The sequence below is a fragment of the Canis lupus genome, chromosome 25 (genome assembly GCF_011100685.1).
Source record: "Canis lupus familiaris isolate Mischka breed German Shepherd chromosome 25, alternate assembly UU_Cfam_GSD_1.0, whole genome shotgun sequence".
NCBI lineage: Eukaryota > Metazoa > Chordata > Mammalia > Carnivora > Canidae > Canis > Canis lupus.
Window position 1 is genome coordinate 51,018,354 of NC_049246.1, and position 16,334 is coordinate 51,034,687.

The window sequence follows — 16,334 nt, forward strand, 5'->3', positions numbered from 1 at the left end:
GACGCAACCCGTAGGATCAGCTCTCAAATCTGCGGCGAGATGAGACCACGGGAGCGGGGCCGGGACCAGTCAAGGCCACGGGGGTGGGAGGGGGGCGGCGGTGACCCCCGCTGCAGGTAATGAGGGTACGGCCGCCGGGTCCTTCCCCGCATCACTGTCGCCGCCTCCGCGGGTCCCCATGCGCCCCTTGCCCCCCTGCTCACGCCCCGAGCCAGCCCGCTTGGACCCCCCCACCCCCCGGGACCTCTGGGCACCTGCCCTGACTCCTGCCCAGCTCCCCGCTGCCCGCTGCCCGCAGAACAGGGAGGGGGCCTTGCTGCTCCCGCGGGCCCCGGCCTGGCCACCAGGTGTCACTGTTTCCCGCGGGGCCGCCCCTGCTTCTCCATCCCACCCAGGCCAGGCTCGGGCAAGGTGGGGTCCAGCACCCGCGATTGGAGCTGGGTGACCTCCGACCCCAGGCGTACCTGCTCCGAACCTTCCCGGTCGGGGGTCTGCCTTGGAGGGGGGCCGGGCCTCCTGGGCACCCCGCCAGAGATGGGGATCCTCAGGCCACCCCCGTGTCCCTGCGTCAGAAAGCCGGCGGACTCTGGTTCTCTTGTTTGGAAGCCTCTGGTCCCCGGCACAGGGCCACACAGGGAGAGCCACCTCCCCTCTCCTGCAACTCTCGGGGCTCTGTCCTGCTGTGATCTGTGGCTGCAGGGAAGGCCCGCAGCGCCCGGGGCTGTGGGGACAAAGCCACACGGGTCCCCCCAGGCCCTCCTGCAGCCCGCCTCGGCCCCGCTGGCCTCTCCCCGTCACATCTTGGCTCACGCGTGCTTCTGCCAGGAGGCCCCGCCGCTCCCGCCTTGCATGTCCTTCCCTGAGGCCACAGCTTCTGGCGGTGACGGGGATGCAGCCCCCTCCTGGCCCCCCTCCGGGTCCCCTCCCAGCCGCAGGCTGGAGCAGCGAGGCCGAGCGTCCTCCCCCCGTCGTCCCGTTCACGACTGTTCTTTCTCACACGGTGGACACGGAGGAGACTCTTACTCAGAAGCATGAATTAATGAGGCGAATGTCGGAACCTGTCCTGTCGCTCGGAGGACAGAAATGGGGGGCGGCTCACGGGCTCGTCCGGCCCAGGGGAAATCAGGCAACCTCCTCAGTTCTAAAAAGCCACGGATGCATATTGTCAGGGACCCCGGGCCCACCCGGCTCGGGGACCTCGAGGGCCCCCCGGACTCCGCAGAGGCCGTGCCCCTGCTGGGGTTGGTGCAGCCCAGGGGAGGGGGGGAGCAAGGAGCAGGGGGGAGCTCCCGGGCCCTCCCCATGGGCTCACACAGGCCACCACCGGGTGTGACGACACGGGAGGTGCCGTCTGCAGGGGAGTCTGTGGAGCCGCGGCGCCCAGGGTACCCGCCGGGGGCGGGGCACCGGGTCCCTCTGCCCGCTGGAGACTCGGGTGCTCAGCCTGAACCACGCTGCTCGGGCGATGGCAGCGGCGGGGCCCTCTGACCCCTGAGGGTGCTGGGAGCCCTCCCGGGGGCCTGCGGGTGGACCCCCTTCTGCACAGCAGGTGAGCAACAGCTCCCTGCATGTCAGGCCGAGCCCATGAAAATAAATCTGCTCTAGAAGCACCGTGGACAGTGTCGGTACCAGCTGCAGGTGACCCGAACGCGCCTGCTCCCTGCCCAGCCCGCGGAGGCGGACAGCGGCTGCTGCGGCCGTACCATCCGTCACGTGGCTTAAGAAATCGTTTCTTCGTCCGCTCATTAAAAAATAAATAAATGAATAAATTGAGGGGCACCCAGCTGGCCCCGTCGGTAGAGTGCTCGACTCTTAATCTCAAGGTTGTGAGTTCGAGCCCCACGGTGGACGTAGAGATGACTTTAAAAAAATTAAAATCTGGGATTCCTGGGTGGCTCAGCCGTTTAGTGCCGCCTGCAGCCCAAGGTGTGATCCTGGAGACCCGGGATCGAGTCCTGCATCAGGTCCCTGCATGGAGCCTGCTTCTCCCTCTACCTGTGTCTCGGCCTCTCTCTCTCTCTCTGTCTCTCGTAAATAAATAAATCAATAAATCTTTTTTTTTTAATTAAAGTATTTTTTAAAAAATTGGAATGGAAGAGACCGACAAAGCCCGAGTGTCCGGGAGCACTCAGGAGGAGCCCGTGATCGCGTGTGGCCCTGCTCTGCTGTGTCCTGCTGCCGGGGACCCGAGAGTGTTCTGGCGCCGACTCCACCCAGATGCCAGCCTACTGCCAACGACTGTGGGGACGCAGGCGAACATCTGGCAACGTGAGCGTGAGAAAGTGACAGCCTCCCATTCTGAAAGCGGCTTGGTGGAAATACGGGGCTTCTAGGCGTTTCATCTGTTTTGAATTTGTTTCGTTCTTTTTCAAAATTATTTACAGTGCGTGCATAAATACCTTTATCTTTTTTTTTTTTAAGATTTTATTTATTTATTCATGAGAGACACAGAGAGAGGTAGAGACACAGGCGGAGGGAGAAGCAGGCTCCCTGCAGGGATGCGGGACTCGATCCCGGGACGCCGGGGTCACACCCTGAGCCGAAGGCAGACGCCCACCCACAGAGCTCCCGGGAGGGGGGGGCCTGAACACCTTTGCCTTAACCTCTGCTGTGAAAGTGCATCCAGGGAGGCACTGCATTCATTTTCCCGGGAGAAGGCCCCGGAAGAGCAGAGCCCACTGGGTGTTGGAAAGCACCAGGGTGCGGGGGCTGGTGGCCGTCGCTGGCAGAGATGCAGGCGAGGGCGGGCACCCACAGCCCGGCCCCAGACAGAGCCCGTGGGGGGCGTGCGGCCTGGATCTGGGCCCGGGCCCAGAAGAATCTACCCATTCAGCTCCTCCGCGGCATCCACACCCAGCCCCCCTCTAGAAAGTGGCCGCCTTTAGGGGAACAGATGCCCACGAAGCCCTCAGCGACGGTCAGCCGTGGAAGGGCCGTGGGACAGGTCGGGCGTCTGCGGGGCGGGGGCCAGTCTGTGCAGCCGCCGGGGGATCTGGGCCTTTTCCCGCGAGAGCCGGCCTGTGCCCAAACTCCCTCCCCTTGTGAGGACACCAGTCCCGGACGGCGGTCACATTCCCCGGGACTAGAACATCTATCTGGGGAGGACACCATCCACCCGATGGCACCCGGAAGCCCTGGAGATGTGAGCATGGCAGGATTTTGCAGCAGTGGGTGCGGCGGCTTGGGTGCAGGCACGTGGCGGCCGCCCAGCCCCAGCGGACCCGCACGTCCCCACCCGCCCTGAGCAGCGTCCTCTTGGCCAGCCCGACCTGGCTTGGATGTGGGTCGTCTCAGAGAAGGCGGAGCTGAGTCGTCCTGGCCTGGGCATCTCGCTCAGGCTTGTGGGGCCTCACATCCCTGGAAGTCTGAGTCCTGGGGGCCCGAGGAGCATGACAGGGGCCAGAGACACTGCAGAGGAGGCCCCTGTGTCCCTGGCAGCCCTGGGCTCCCCGGTCACCGTGGCCCTGATTTTGGATGAGGACACTGGGCGCAGAAGGGGCAAGCAGCTGCTCAGGCTGCGCCCTGGGGGGCCTCTAGGTACCCACCCCCGACCCCACCACCTCCCGGGAGAGGCTGCGCCCCTGCTCTCTGCGCCCCATGCCGAGCCTGCCCACGGGCCTGTGGTGGGGGCTCCCGGGAGTCCCGAGGACGGGGTCGAGGGCTTCTCTCTCCTGAGGACCGAGAGTAGATTCCGCGGGCCCCACCCCTGCTTCCCCAGCCTCAACCCTCGGAACCCTAAGGAGAGCTCACCTGGCTCGTGCGGCGGACGGAGTGCTAGAGGTCACCGCAGGTGAATCCCTGACGTAGCTCCTGAGCCCTTCCGCAGTTTAGGGGCCGTGCCCAGACTCCGAGGAGGCCACCTCCAGGTACCCCCAGGCGTCTCCCTCCCCACCTGGAAGGGGTGCCTCAGGCTGACGGGGGGAGGCATGGGGGGCGGGCAGTGCTCCGGGGAAGGGTCTGGGGTCCTAGACATCCCTTTGCTCCCTGGCCTCGGTGGGCAAAGCATCTTGGTCCCCGGAGCTCCAGAGAGACGCGCATGGGGTGACCCAGGAGGGCCGCGCTCAGACACGCAGGCTGGGGTTAGGAGGGCGGCCGGGGTGGGGGCTGGTGCCACTGGTGCCGCGGGTCTCGCCGTGGGCCCCTCCCTGGGGCCCGAGCTCAGCGCCTCCGGAGGACCCACCGTGGGAGGAACACCCCGGGGCGCAGGGCGGGGGGAGGGGAGCCAGGCCTGCCTCCCAGGAGGACCCCGGGGCCCCAGGAAGCCCACGAGGAAGGCCCTGAGGGGCGCCTCTCACGCCAGCACCGGTTGGGGTGCAGGAGGTCGAGGGGCCCCGGTGGGCAGGCGGGTCCTGGGGGTGGGGGCCGGGCCTCGAGGCCACCGGAGCTCCCGAGAACTCTTCCGGAGGATGTGCTGCCCGGGTTCCACAGCCCTCGTGCTGAATTTCGGTGGCGTTAAGGCTCGTGGTGACACCACCCGGCGGCCCGGCCACACCTGCGCCTGTGGCTCCCGGCGTTGACGGCACCCGCGCTGCCCTCTGATTCCTGCCCGGACGCTGAGCCGCCTCCCGGGTGGGGGCCTGGGCGGCCCTGGCTGCTGCTGGGCTCAGGGCAGCACCCAAGGCCGAATGTCACTGAAGAAGCCCGCTCAAGCGTGACCTAGGAATCAACTCAAATGTGTCTCGACGGCAAATCCGGTCGAGCTGGCACAGCCGCCCCGCGGGGAGGGGCGCCGGGGTTTGGGGGCCACGGAGGGCATGGGGCGTGTGGGGGGCAGGGGACCCCAGGGGGTATGGGGGCGCGGGAGGCACGGGGGGCGCGGGGGGGCGTGGGGGGCGTGGGGACTGCGGGGGGGCATGGGGACCCCGGGGGGCTCAGGGGGCGCGGCTGCCTCACGGGGTCACCGGCCGGCAGGAGGCTCCGGGTGGGACGGCCACCAGCCCGAGTCGCCCTGCATCGCCACTACTGTCGCATTATGAACCCAACAGCAGCCCAGAGCCCCCAGGTGGCCCCACCCCCAGGAGGCCCCGAGATGCACGGAGCCGGCACCTGGGGAGCCCCAGGGATGCTCAGTCACGGCTGCTGGAGCTGCTCCGCCCCTTGCACATGTGTGTGAGCAGCTCTGGGTCACGTTGCGTGGGCGGGGCCTAGTCCAGTGTCCCCCCCACCCCGTGCCCGCTCCCCTGCACGCGGGACTCCCCGTCGCCCTCGACGCCCCGCTGCTGCTGCCCGGCCCAGGCTCCCGGGCCTTCCCTGGGGGCAGGCATTTCACGCTGGGCCCTGTGTCCTGCACCCCAGGGTGCCAGGTGCCGCAGGGGCGCAGCTCGGCGGGGAGCAGGGGTGGTGCCAATCGGTGTGTCAGGGCCCGCGACACCCGTCACCCCCAGCTAAGCACAGGCTCTCACGACGCTCCCCGCGGGGACCTGCTCCTGCCGCCCAGGCTGACCGTCCCTCCCCAGCTGGGACCCGGCGGGCTGGGACGCTGAGCCCGGGGCCCCCACTGGCCCTTGCTGCCCGCCACCGCTCGGCAGGCTGCCCCTGGCTGCGGGCGTAGAGCGGAGCGTCCTCAGGCGCCCGGCCGGAGCGGGCAGTTATCACAGCCGAGGTCGCCGCCCGCCTGGAGCCCCGAGGGGACAGGGGGCACGCACCCTGCCCCCGCCCCCAGGGCCCGGCATCGGGCGAGCACGGCCGCCCTCCGGGGTGGGGCTGACACCGCCTGCACCTGGCCAGGGGGCCTTTATCTCCAGCCTGCAGACACAGAGGTCGCTCACCTGCCCAGCCGCTGGCTGTCCTCGCGGGCTTCCTGGGCTCCCAATCGCCTCGCGGCCTGAGGAAACGCCTCTCGGGATTGCAACAGTCCCCTCCCGGTGACGCCAACTCCGCGCATCTTCCTGTTTGGGAACAAGGCACACCCCCTCCTGGTTTCCCTGGGCTGCACCCACCCACCCGCCTGCCAGGACTGGGCTCGGGCTGCCCCCCCACGTGCCGTGCCCACACGCGGTGCTGTCCAACGTGGGGTCCTGCCCGGGGCGGGGCGGGCAGGCTGCAAACCGCGTGACGCATGTGGCATGAGGCTTGTGGTGGAAGGGCCGGCAGGGGACTCCACGCGGGGGAGATGACTCCCTGGACAGGAGGCTGGGCCACAGCCCCGAAGGAAGGGCCAGCAGGGCTGGACAAAGGGGGACAAGCGTTCCCGGCAGAGGGAACGGTCCCTGCAAAGGCCACAGATGCACTTGTTAGCCTGGAGTGATGGGGGCTGTGCCTGGGGGGGTGCAGCCCCTTGGCTGGGAGGGAGGATGGACCCAGGGGAAGGGGTTTGGTCACCGAGGGGACAAGCCCGGCCCAGGGGGCTGTGGGCAAGGAGCGGGGGCAGCGGCTGAGCCGAGGGGAGCGGCCCCTGTCCCGGCAGACAGGACATGCCCGTGGTGGTCAGCTCGGGTGGAGCTGGCTCCACACCGTGACTCCAGAGCCCAGGGCTGCACGGATGTCCCAGACGCCACGGCGGGGCAGGACCCGAGACGGCCGGCTGCATCGGGGGGCCTCCAGCTGTGGGGGCCTCCCCGCGTTGTTCTGGGCTCCCTAGTTTCCTCTGCGTCCTCCCAGTTCTCTCCACTTCCCCTTGACCTTTCCCTGGCAGCCCCTGGGGTTCTCCTCCCCGCCCCCCCCCATCTCTACGAGGCTCTCAGCTCCCTGGGCCTGTGCAGACCCCGGGACTCCCCTGGCCCACCCTCCCCCCGCCCGGTGAGGGCCCTGCTCTTCTTGCCGACACTGCACCAGATGGAGCAGCCAGGCTGGGCCTGGTCCAGAGGGAGTAGTGCTGGGGGCAGGGAGGGCCGGGGGGGGGCAGGAGGGGGCTCCTACACAGCCTTCCTGTGCTGGGGGGGCCCAGCCTCCCACGGCACGTGTGCCCGAGGCCAGCTGGGGCCTCACCTTCCTGGGCCGCCCTGGGCTGCCTGGCTGGCGTGTGGGGCCCGGGCCCTCTGCCCGCTTCTTTGCCCATCAGACGACAGAGCACCACGTCTCCGGCAAGGCCGTGCAAGTCCCCGGGGGCCAGACCATGGCCAAGGCTCCTGGGTCCCCGCAGCCCTGGGATGCCCGACAAGCCCAGAGCCGGCACCAAGAGCTGGATGAAGGGATTTGGCTGAGCTGGGGATCCAATCGTCACCGGGGAGGGGCACGTGCCAGGCCCCAGGGGACGGTCCTGCGTCCTCCATCACCGTGAAGCCTCCTGCAGGAAGCCCTGAGGTTCCCCTGGTCACTAAGGCCCGCGGTGCCAGAGCCCCGAGCACAGAGCGGGAGGACGCACTCGCCCCAACCAGGCCCCCTTGGGAGCGACGAGCAGTATTGGTGCTGCTCAGGGAACGGCCAGCGGGTGCCCCCTCCCCCGGTTCCTGGCAGCAGAGGCTTTTCTGACTCCCTGGGACACTAGTGGCTCCGCTGCACAGGTGTCTCCGCGTGCAGGTGTCCTTGTAGCACAGGTGTGTCCGCTGTACAGGTGTCTCCACTTCGCAGGTGTCCCCACAGCACAGGTGTCCCTGCCTCAGCTGGCCCTGGCCCCTCTTCCTGCTTCTTGACTTACATTTATTCTACCCACTCAGCGGGCAGAGAAGGCTCCGCAGGCAAACATGGCCTTGGTTACACGAGAGAACACCAAACCTCAGGGCCCTTGGGAACGAGAGGCACAGGGAAGGACCAGGAGGGACATGTCCTCCGTGTGAGCGTGCGCATGCACACTCGTGCGTCTACACACACGGGGCAGACGTGTCTCCTAAATTGAGCCTTTCCCTTAGCTCAGCAGACTGTGGCCCCTAAGCCGAATCGGGCCCACCGCTTGTTTTTACAAATAAAGTTTTATTGGCACCCAGCAACCCCACCGCAGCCACTCTTGCACCATCACAGCAGGCCTGAAGCCGCCATACAGCCTGTAGGGCCTGCCAAGCTGGAAATATTTGCTCTCTGATCCTTTAAGAAAAACTTTGAGCCCCCCTGAGCCCCGCAGGACCCCCTTGGCTGGGGCCGGGCACCTGACAGCCTAGAGGAGCCGGGAGGAGCTCGAGGGCAGAGGACAACTTGCCAAGCTCTGTTTTTCATTCACTGGACTCTGGAGGCTCCTCCCCGCAGCAAGGGTTCAACACCCCGGCTGTCAGGCCCTGACGTCCGTCCGGGAGAAGCGTCAATAAAGGGTCAGGTACCGGCAGCAAACAACGCAAGGCAGAGGGCGTAGCGGGAGCCCATCGACCGCCTTGCCTTTGGACGCCCCACAAGGCCCTCTGGGAAATGTTCCGAGCGCTGGCCAGGGCCAGTGTGGCCCTGGGGCCACAGGCGGCAGGTTGGGTGCGGACCATGGCCTCCCAGCAGCTGCTGGTGGCCCCCCCGAAGGCCCTGCTCAAGCCCCTGTCCATCCCGAACCGGCTTCTGCTGGGGCCCGGCCCTTCCAACCTGGCCCCGCGCATCCTGGCGGCCGGAGGGCTGCAGATGATCGGGCACATGCACAAGGAGATGTTCCAGGTAGGACGTCCAGGGGGGCGCAGCGGGCGCCCCGGCCTCCTCCGTGGGCGAGGGCAAGGGGCACACGGCTGACCTGCACGCCCCTGCCCGCAGATCATGGATGAGATCAAGGAAGGCATCCAGTACGTGTTCCAGACCAAGAACCCCCTGACCCTGGCCGTCAGCGGCTCGGGACACTGCGCCCTGGAGGCCGCCCTGTTCAACCTCCTGGAGCCGGGCGACTCCTTCCTGGTCGGGGCCAACGGCATCTGGGGGCAGCGGGCCGCGGACATCGGGGAGCGCATCGGTACCGGATGGGCCGGGGGTGGGCTGCGGGCTCCTGACCTTCCCCGAGCCTCCTGGGCTGACCCGTCCGCGCTCCCCGCGAGGGCTCTCCCCCGCCTCGTGCCTCCACCTCCCCGCCAGGCTGGCTGCTGGCTTCTCCAAGTGGGCATTGGGGTGCTCGAGAGACCCCCGTACCTTCCAGGCTCCCAGCGTGCAAGGACAGGCGTCCCCGGAGCACGTGGGGAGGCAGCGCCGCGGGGAGCCCCAGCTCCCGGCACAAACCCGACAGGCCCCGCGGCTCTCCTGGGCTGAGGCGTCGCCCCTGCTCTGGGACAGGACAGGGTTTCAGAGGCCGAAAGCCCCTCCCAGCATCGCAGAGTGCAGGGGCGCAGAGGAGGTCGGCACCTCCGGAGGAAAGGTTTTGAGGAGCAGGAGCGTGCAGGGGTTTAATGATTGACCTCGGCCTTTGGCAACAGCCCGCAGCTCCTGCACCGTCAGCTCCACACATGGCCGCACTCCGTCCTGGTTAATGGACAGCCCCCAGGGGCCTAAGGGGTCCCCCCCCTCACCTGGTCCCCTCGAGTCCACACACTGGTTTGCAGAGGGAGGCGTCCTGGGGCACAGGTGGGGCCCGGGTGACCTCAGGCTCCCGCCCTCCAGAGGCTCTGCCCCAGCCTGCACCTGGCCTTGGGCTCCCCCCGGGGCTCGAGTGGTCCTGGGGCTCCTCCCTCCTCCAGAAGGCAGGGGGCCGCGGGGGGTGCACGGGGGTCCCAGAGGGGGCGGCCCAGGGCCTGCGTCCTGAGCCCCCACTCACCTGTTCTCCTCTACTCGGCCACCGAACGGTGCTCGACGGCACAGTCCACCTGGCTGTGTGCAAAGGCTGGCTGGCTTCGCGGGTGGGGGGCCTGGCTGGGCTCCGGGAGGCTAGGCCGGGGCAGGGGCGGTGTAGCTGAGCCTGAGCACTCTCCCCCCTGCACCCCGGAAACCTCGGCTCACAGACAGCAGCCTCGCTGAGCACCCCTCACCTTCCTCTCCTCTCCGGCTTCGGGCCAGGGTGGGGGGGAACCCGCCCCCACAGGCTCCCACAGGCTCCCACAGGCTCCCACAGGCTCACCACTCTGTGCCCCTCCCTAGGAGCCCGGGTGCACTCGATGGTCAAGGACCCTGGAGACTACTACACGCTGCAGGACGTGGAAGAGGTGGGGGGCTCGTCCGTCCTGGGGAGGGACCAGCAGACGGGGGCTGGTCGCTGGCCCTCAGCCCCTCCCAGCACCAGGTGACCGGGCGCAGGGGACATCCCAGACCTGGGAGCCGGTGGAAAGCCTGATAGGGAGGGTTCTGTGTGGCAGGGAAACTGAGTCAGCAGCCCAGTCGCGTGGGGGATGTGGGGGGTGGGACATGCCGAGGCCAGTCCCTCCCTGTCAGGAAAGGTGCGCCCCAGGCAGCCCGGACCCTGTGCCAACCGGGCAAGGTCCCCGGAAGGGAGCCCCCACCCCAGGCCAGGTGCCAGCCCAGAGCTCCCCGGACGGGGACCAGGCACGTCCAGCTGCCACCCCCGGGTCTGTCTGCCGCGCGGGGGGCGGGGGTGTGGGGGCCGAGCTGGCCCTGCCCAGGGCCCACGCGCTGCCACCGCCCGCAGCCGTCCCGTCTGTGCCCCCCTCTGTCCCCTCAGGGCCTGGCCCAGCACAAGCCGGCGCTGCTGTTCCTGACGCAGGGGGAGTCATCGTGCGGCGTGCTGCAGCCCCTGGACGGCTACGGGGACCTCTGCCACAGGTGAGGACAGCCCCCACCCCCGGCCTCTGGCCTCCCGCCGCGTCACTCAGCGCCGGGCACTGTCCCCGGGCGTCGTCTGCTAGACCGAGCCTGGGCTGCGACCCCCGGGCCGTCCCCCTCCCCTCTGTACCCACCGTGGGATATGCTTTACGCCTGTGAAAATAATTTTTTTAGGTAATCTCTGTGCCCAGCGTGGGGCTCAAACCCACGGCCCTGCCATCCTGCCATCGAGTCCCACACTCCACCTACTGAACCAGCCAGGTGGCCCCAGGCCATTTTTTTTTTTTTTCTAAATTTCTAAGAAAATGTGGAGATGGAGGAGAGTCAGAGCTCCGGACCGGGGCTGGACTCTGTGCCCCTGGGCTCTGCCTGCACGGTCGGCACACCGGGCCCTCACACGCCCCAAGGTCCCCGCGTTGACACCTGCTCCGCCCCCGCGCAGCCGCTTCCCACACGGAGCTGGGTCTGGGGTCCGGGGGTGGGGTGGTCCGGGAGGAGCCTCCCAGGCTTCCGCACTGGCCTTCTGGAAGTTCCCAGGGGCCCCCGGGAGCCCAGAGTCAGACGCCTCCCTGCTCCCCTCCACTGCCCTGCACCCCCAGGTACAAGTGCCTGCTCCTGGTGGACACCGTGGCAGCCCTGGGCGGGGTCCCCATCTACATGGACCAGCAAGGTAAGGCCCGGCCCCGTCACCCCGGCCACTGCGGCCCTGGAGGGAAAGGCTCCGTCGGCAGCGCCCGCAAGCCCGCCATTGGCCCACCGTGGGCTCCGGGCGGGACGGGACCCACCAGCTAATCGACACCCAGCCTCTGTGGGGGCCGTCAGCCCCCGATGTGGGCGGCAGGCGGGAGGGAGAAGCTCCTCCAGCACCTGGAGAGGCGCGGGCCCCCAGGAGTGGGCGGGGGATGTGCCAGGCTGGGCCACAGTGTCCCCGTCGGCCGGTCACATGCCATGAGTCCCGTGTGCAGGGTTGGCCCCGTGGGCTCAGCATCTCCCCTCAGCGGGAAGTCCGAATCCCCAGCTGCTCAGCAGGGCGCTCCCCAGAACCCGCTCCACCCGGGAGCTCCATGCAGGGCCCACCATGAAGGGACAGGCTTGGGGGGGGGCCCTGGGGACGCATTGCCGGGTGGCGAGGCCGTCCCCAGGATGCCCACACCGCGCCCCCGGGCGACGAGGCTCCGGCCCACGTCCCGGGAGACAGTGCAGCCCGGAGAAGCCGACGTGGGGCCCAGGGCGCCCTCCACACCTTTGCGCTCTGTATTGGAGTCCGTAGACCCCAACGTAAAGTCGGGGAGTGTCGGCCACGTGCTTGGAGGCGCCCGGCCAGCAGGGTCCCGACTACGTGACCAGCTACGGTTCGCCTCTCTCCTGGCGGTGGCTCCTCGGTTCTCGCCGGGCTCGCGCTCTCAGGAGTTAGGCCTACAGAGCGTTCCGGGCCGGGTGACCTCGGGTGCACATTTGGTGGCCGCCACGGGCCCGCGCAACCCTCACACCACGTGCGGGGTTTCTCCGCACCAAGCAGACCGCACGTGGGGGGCCTGTGGCTTAACCCAATCCCCCCGAGATGGCGTCAGGTCGCGTAGGTAGAGCGTTGAATCCAACAGGAGCGTCCACCCTGCTTCGGACAGCTCTCCGCTTTGGACCTGCCGGGTGGGCACCCCCGCCCCACGGTCCCACCCGCGGGGAGCGGCCCCCAGGAGCACACGCCCCGCCTCTCCACAGGCATTGACGTCTTGTACTCGGGCTCCCAGAAGGTCCTGAACTCGCCTCCAGGGACGTCCCTCATCTCCTTCAGTGACAAGGCCAAGTGAGTGACCCCGGGGCCCCCGCCTGGGGCTGGATGAGCAGTGAGGCCGGGTGGCCCCCGAGGAGGGAAGGGCAAGGGACCGAGGGCTCCTTGGGCGGTGCTCAGGCACCGGACTGCTCACGGCCCACCCGGGACACCCCGGACAGGTGCGCCGAAGCTCCGAGGCCACAGGCCGGTGGCAGCCAGGGCGCCGTGAGGGTCGGGGGTGTGAGGCCAGCTCCATGAGGCTCCTCCCGGAGCCCGGGCTTGGGGTGGGGATGCAGGGCCTGGCATTAGGGAAGCTTCCCAGCCTCAAGCGAGGACGGGGTCCAGTGCCCGTCCCCCAGGCCTCCACCCCCGGCTCAGCGTCCTGGAGCCGATGCACAAGCCGCTCCAGGGGGTGGACGTGGGCCAGCTCTGTCCGGCAGCCCCCGGGGGCCCCCACGTCCCTGGCGTCCAGACCCCACGCCGGGCCAGGCTGGGATGGGGCACGGGCCCCAGCAGATGACTGCCGTCAGCTGCCCTTGGCCGTTCACCGGCTCAGAGACAGTCCTCAAGGGGTCAGGGCTTGTGGGGGGCGTGGTGGGAGGGGCTGTGCTGAGCCCGAGCCGAGCTCGCGTGGGCAGCGGCCCCGTCTGTTCGCAGCCGTCTGCAGAGCAGGTGTACGGAGCTTCAGGACGGCTGCGTTGCCCGCGGCCTGAGAGCAGACGGGCCCCCGGGGCGCAGGGCCGGGGTCCCGGGGGCCTCACCCCTCCTCGCCGGCTCACTTCCGCGGAACAGGCAGCCTCCCGAGCCTGCCCCAGGCGCTCCAGCCGGACAGACGGCGGCGCTCAGGCTGCTCCTTCCCTCGCAGGAGTAAGATCTACGCTCGGAAGACGAAGCCCGTCTCCTTCTACCTGGACATGAAGTGGCTGGCCAACATCTGGGGCTGCGACAACCAGCCCAGGGTGTGAGGAGCACGGGGCTGGGGCCGGGCCGCGGCTGGTGGGGGCCTGGGGTGGCTGCCCCCCACTTCCAGGCTGCAGTCCAAGCCCGGAGCCCGGCCAGAGCCCGAGGACTCAGCGGCGTCGGCCAGCGATGTCCCCACTCGGTTCCCCACGCCCCCCGGGGCCCTCCCCAGCAGCACGGCCCCATCACCCTCCCCGGCCCTGTCCTCTCGGGGGGACCCGGCCCTGCCACATGTTCCCCCTGCGGAGTCTCAGTTTACCCGCCCCCCAAAGAGAGGGGCTGAGCAGGGGCTCCTTGGGGCGGCTCAGCTTCAGGCCAAGCCCCCTTACGGCACACGCGGGGCCGGGGGCTCCAGGAGGTGCGCTCTCCTGGGCGGGCCCCATGGCCTCTCGGGGCTGCTGGGGCAAACCGAGGCCGGGTGGGGGGCTGCCGCGCTGGACCGAGCTGCTCCTCTCGCCCCGAGTCTGATTCCCCAACTGGACAGCGGCGCCCGGCAGTGGGCTGGACCCGTTGCCAGAGAGCCCGGCCCCCCCCCGCCCGGTGACGCTGCCCCCCGCCCCGCCTTCCAGGTATCATCACACCACCCCGGTCATCAGCCTGTACAGCCTGAGGGAGAGCCTGGCCCTCATAGCGGAACAGGTGAGCACGGGCGGGAGCAGCGGGCAGCAGGGCCTGGCAGGTGCAGGACCCCGGGGCGGGCGCCACGAGCTCCCGGGAGCCCCTGGGCGGGAGCTGGTGGCCTCTGGGGCCCCTGCTCCTGACTCCCTGCAGCCCCTCGGGGGACTCTCAGGGCTGCTTGGGGGGCCGGGCGGGCCTGGGCTGCGGACCAGAAGTGCTGAGGGTACGTGCGGCAGAGCCAAGTGCAGCGGGGTGGGGCCGAGAGGGGGCGGCCCACGGAGCAGGTCCTGGGAAGACGGGTCCCTGTGTCGCTCCGAAGTCCCCTCCTCTCCCGTGGCCACCTCCCCACCTGCAGGGAGATGCTCCCACCTGCCCATCACCAGGGGCCACGGGCCCCATCCGCCGCCTGGGTCCCCACCGGCCCCCCCAGACCCAGACTATTTCCACTGCCCTGAGGCGGCTCGAGGTCCGGTCACTGGGGGCTCAGGGGCTCCCAGGGGTGTCAGAGGCCAGGCCGGGAGGGGAGCCCAGGGGCGCTCTGTGGTCTCAAGCTGCCCCCCCAGCACGAGAACCAGCTTCCCCCCCCCACCACGGAGGGAGGCACCCCACCCCGCCTCCCCACCCCCCGCCCTCCCCGGCCCGCCCACTGGTGCCCTCTGCCCACCCAGGGTCTGGAGAACAGCTGGCGGCAGCACCGGGAGGCCACGGCATATCTGCATGAGCGCCTGCAGGGGCTGGGTCTGCAGCTCTTCGTGAAGGATCCCGTAAGGAGGGCAGCAGGGTGGAGGGTGGGGAGGCAGAGGGCAGGGGTGGGGGACGGGGGCAGGGGGCAAGGGGCGGGGGACAGGGCGTGGAGGGCGGGGAGCAGGGGGCGGGGGCCAGAAGTCAGGGGGTGGAGGATGAAGGCAAGGGCCGGGGAGGGGGTGGGGGGACAGAGGGCAGGGGTAGGGGACAGGGCATGGAGGGCGGGGAGCAGGGGTGGAGGAGACGGGGTGGGGGAGGAGGGCAAGGGGCGGGGGAGGGGGCGGGGGCCAGAGAGGACAGGGGCAGGACGCAGGGCGGGGGCAGGGGCAGGGAGAGCACGTGGGGCAGGGGGAGCCGCTGCACAGCCCCCTCTGAACGGACCCAGTCCTGTGGTCGCCGGGCGGTCACTGTCACGGTCACAGCTCCCGCCTGGAGTCTTTCCGGGTGAATCTCTGAGCCCAGGATGCCCGTCGGCCTCCAGGGCCTGCAGTCCAGGGGTGGGGGGCGGAGGCTCCCCTGTTTCCCTGAGCCTGGGGGCTGTGACTGGCCCGAGGGGACAGACGCACGGGCGCGGGGAGCTGGTGGCTGCACTCCCCGGGCCCCTTCTAGTGCTGGCCCCGAGCCGTCGCGTGTCCCGCAGGCCGCCCGGCTGCCCACCGTCACCACTGTGGCCGCGCCCGCCGGCTACGACTGGAGAGACATCGTCAACTACGTCATGGACCACTTCGACATCGAGATCACGGGCGGCCTTGGGCCCTCCGTGGGGAAGGTGAGGGGACGCGGCGCCCTGAGGCCGGGCCGGGCGCCGGCCACAGCCACGGCCACAGCCACCGGGAAGCTCCTCCCACCCGCCCGGGTCTGGGGGGCTCCCTGGGGGTGGGGGCGGGGGCGCGTCCAGGGCCGGGTTGACCCCCCACCTCCGCAGGTGCTTCGGATCGGCCTGCTGGGCTGTAACGCCACCCGAGAGAACGTGGACCGCGTGACCCACGCCCTGCAGGAGGCCCTGCGGCACTGCCCCCGGCACAAGCTGTGACCTGGCCGCCTGCTGCTCCCCGACCTGGAGGGGCCGAGAGCAAAGGACCCTGCCAGCGGGGGGCGGGGGAGCAGGACAGCCGCTGCCCCGGGCGGGCCAGGCTAGCGGGAGGGCGGGACGGCCGCGGCACCTCCTGGAAATGGACCCTGTGGGCTCAGGACCCACGCGAGCCGCAGCCCCGCACGGCCCCCCTGCCGCGAATCCTCAATAAAGATTCCTCGGTCACCCGTCCTCCTTGTGCGTGGGGGGGCGCCCCTGCCCCCTGGCGGCACCTTTGTCGGGGGTTGCTCGGGGCCGACCTGTGCCTGGGCCTCCCCGGGGCTGCAGGCCGGGTGTGTGGGGCCCGGTCGCTGACCCCGGCCTGCAAGGAGCAGCCTCACACGCCTGCGGGGCCCCCTCGTGACTTGAGTCGCAGACACGCAGGCGCCAACGTGCCCACGGCGCACGGCCCGGACTGCGGCCGGGGAGCTCGCGGCCACACACAGGCGCACAGGCCGGCACAGCGCCGGAGGTCTGGGGGCCCCAGGTGTCCGGCGAGGGCCCCCCTGGGCACCGGGCCCTCCTGCTTCTCAGCTTGGCCCCCTCGGACCCGCCGTCCCCTGGGCGCCCCCCCACTTGGGCTTTCTGCCCATGCCAGGCTCCCCCTGCTTGTCGCCTGTGGGGCTC

The 16,334-nt window shown here is 69.7% G+C and overlaps 1 protein-coding gene and 1 long non-coding RNA gene across 2 annotated transcripts; one reads left to right on the top strand and one right to left on the bottom strand.

The window, feature by feature from the left end:
- Positions 1–2,445: 2,445 nt before the first annotated feature.
- LOC106557798 lies at positions 2,446–9,174 on the bottom strand. Its single transcript, XR_005378934.1, has 4 exons — positions 8,965–9,174; positions 5,769–5,888; positions 3,751–4,656; positions 2,446–3,483 (listed from the first exon to the last, which is right to left on the bottom strand). It is a non-coding gene; the product is annotated as an uncharacterized LOC106557798 (long non-coding RNA).
- AGXT (alanine--glyoxylate and serine--pyruvate aminotransferase) lies at positions 8,134–15,899 on the top strand. The gene is made up of 11 exons (XM_038574418.1): positions 8,134–8,505; positions 8,599–8,791; positions 9,904–9,968; positions 10,442–10,542; positions 11,142–11,212; positions 12,262–12,346; positions 13,179–13,274; positions 13,843–13,912; positions 14,560–14,655; positions 15,276–15,404; positions 15,561–15,899. Exons 1-11 carry the CDS (start codon positions 8,275–8,277, stop codon positions 15,666–15,668), a joined length of 1,245 nt encoding a protein of 414 aa, XP_038430346.1. The 5' UTR covers positions 8,134–8,274; the 3' UTR covers positions 15,669–15,899.
- Positions 15,900–16,334: the final 435 nt, after the last annotated feature.

Coding starts and splice junctions, on each gene's coding strand:
- AGXT (XM_038574418.1), top strand. CDS start 8,275: ATGTTCCGAGCGCTGGCCAGGGCCAGTGTGGCCCTGGGGCCACAGGCG. Junction 11,213..12,261: donor CATCTACATGGACCAGCAAG/GTAAGGCCCGGC, acceptor GCCTCTCCACAG/GCATTGACGTCTTGTACTCG. Junction 13,913..14,559: donor TGGCCCTCATAGCGGAACAG/GTGAGCACGGGC, acceptor CTGCCCACCCAG/GGTCTGGAGAACAGCTGGCG.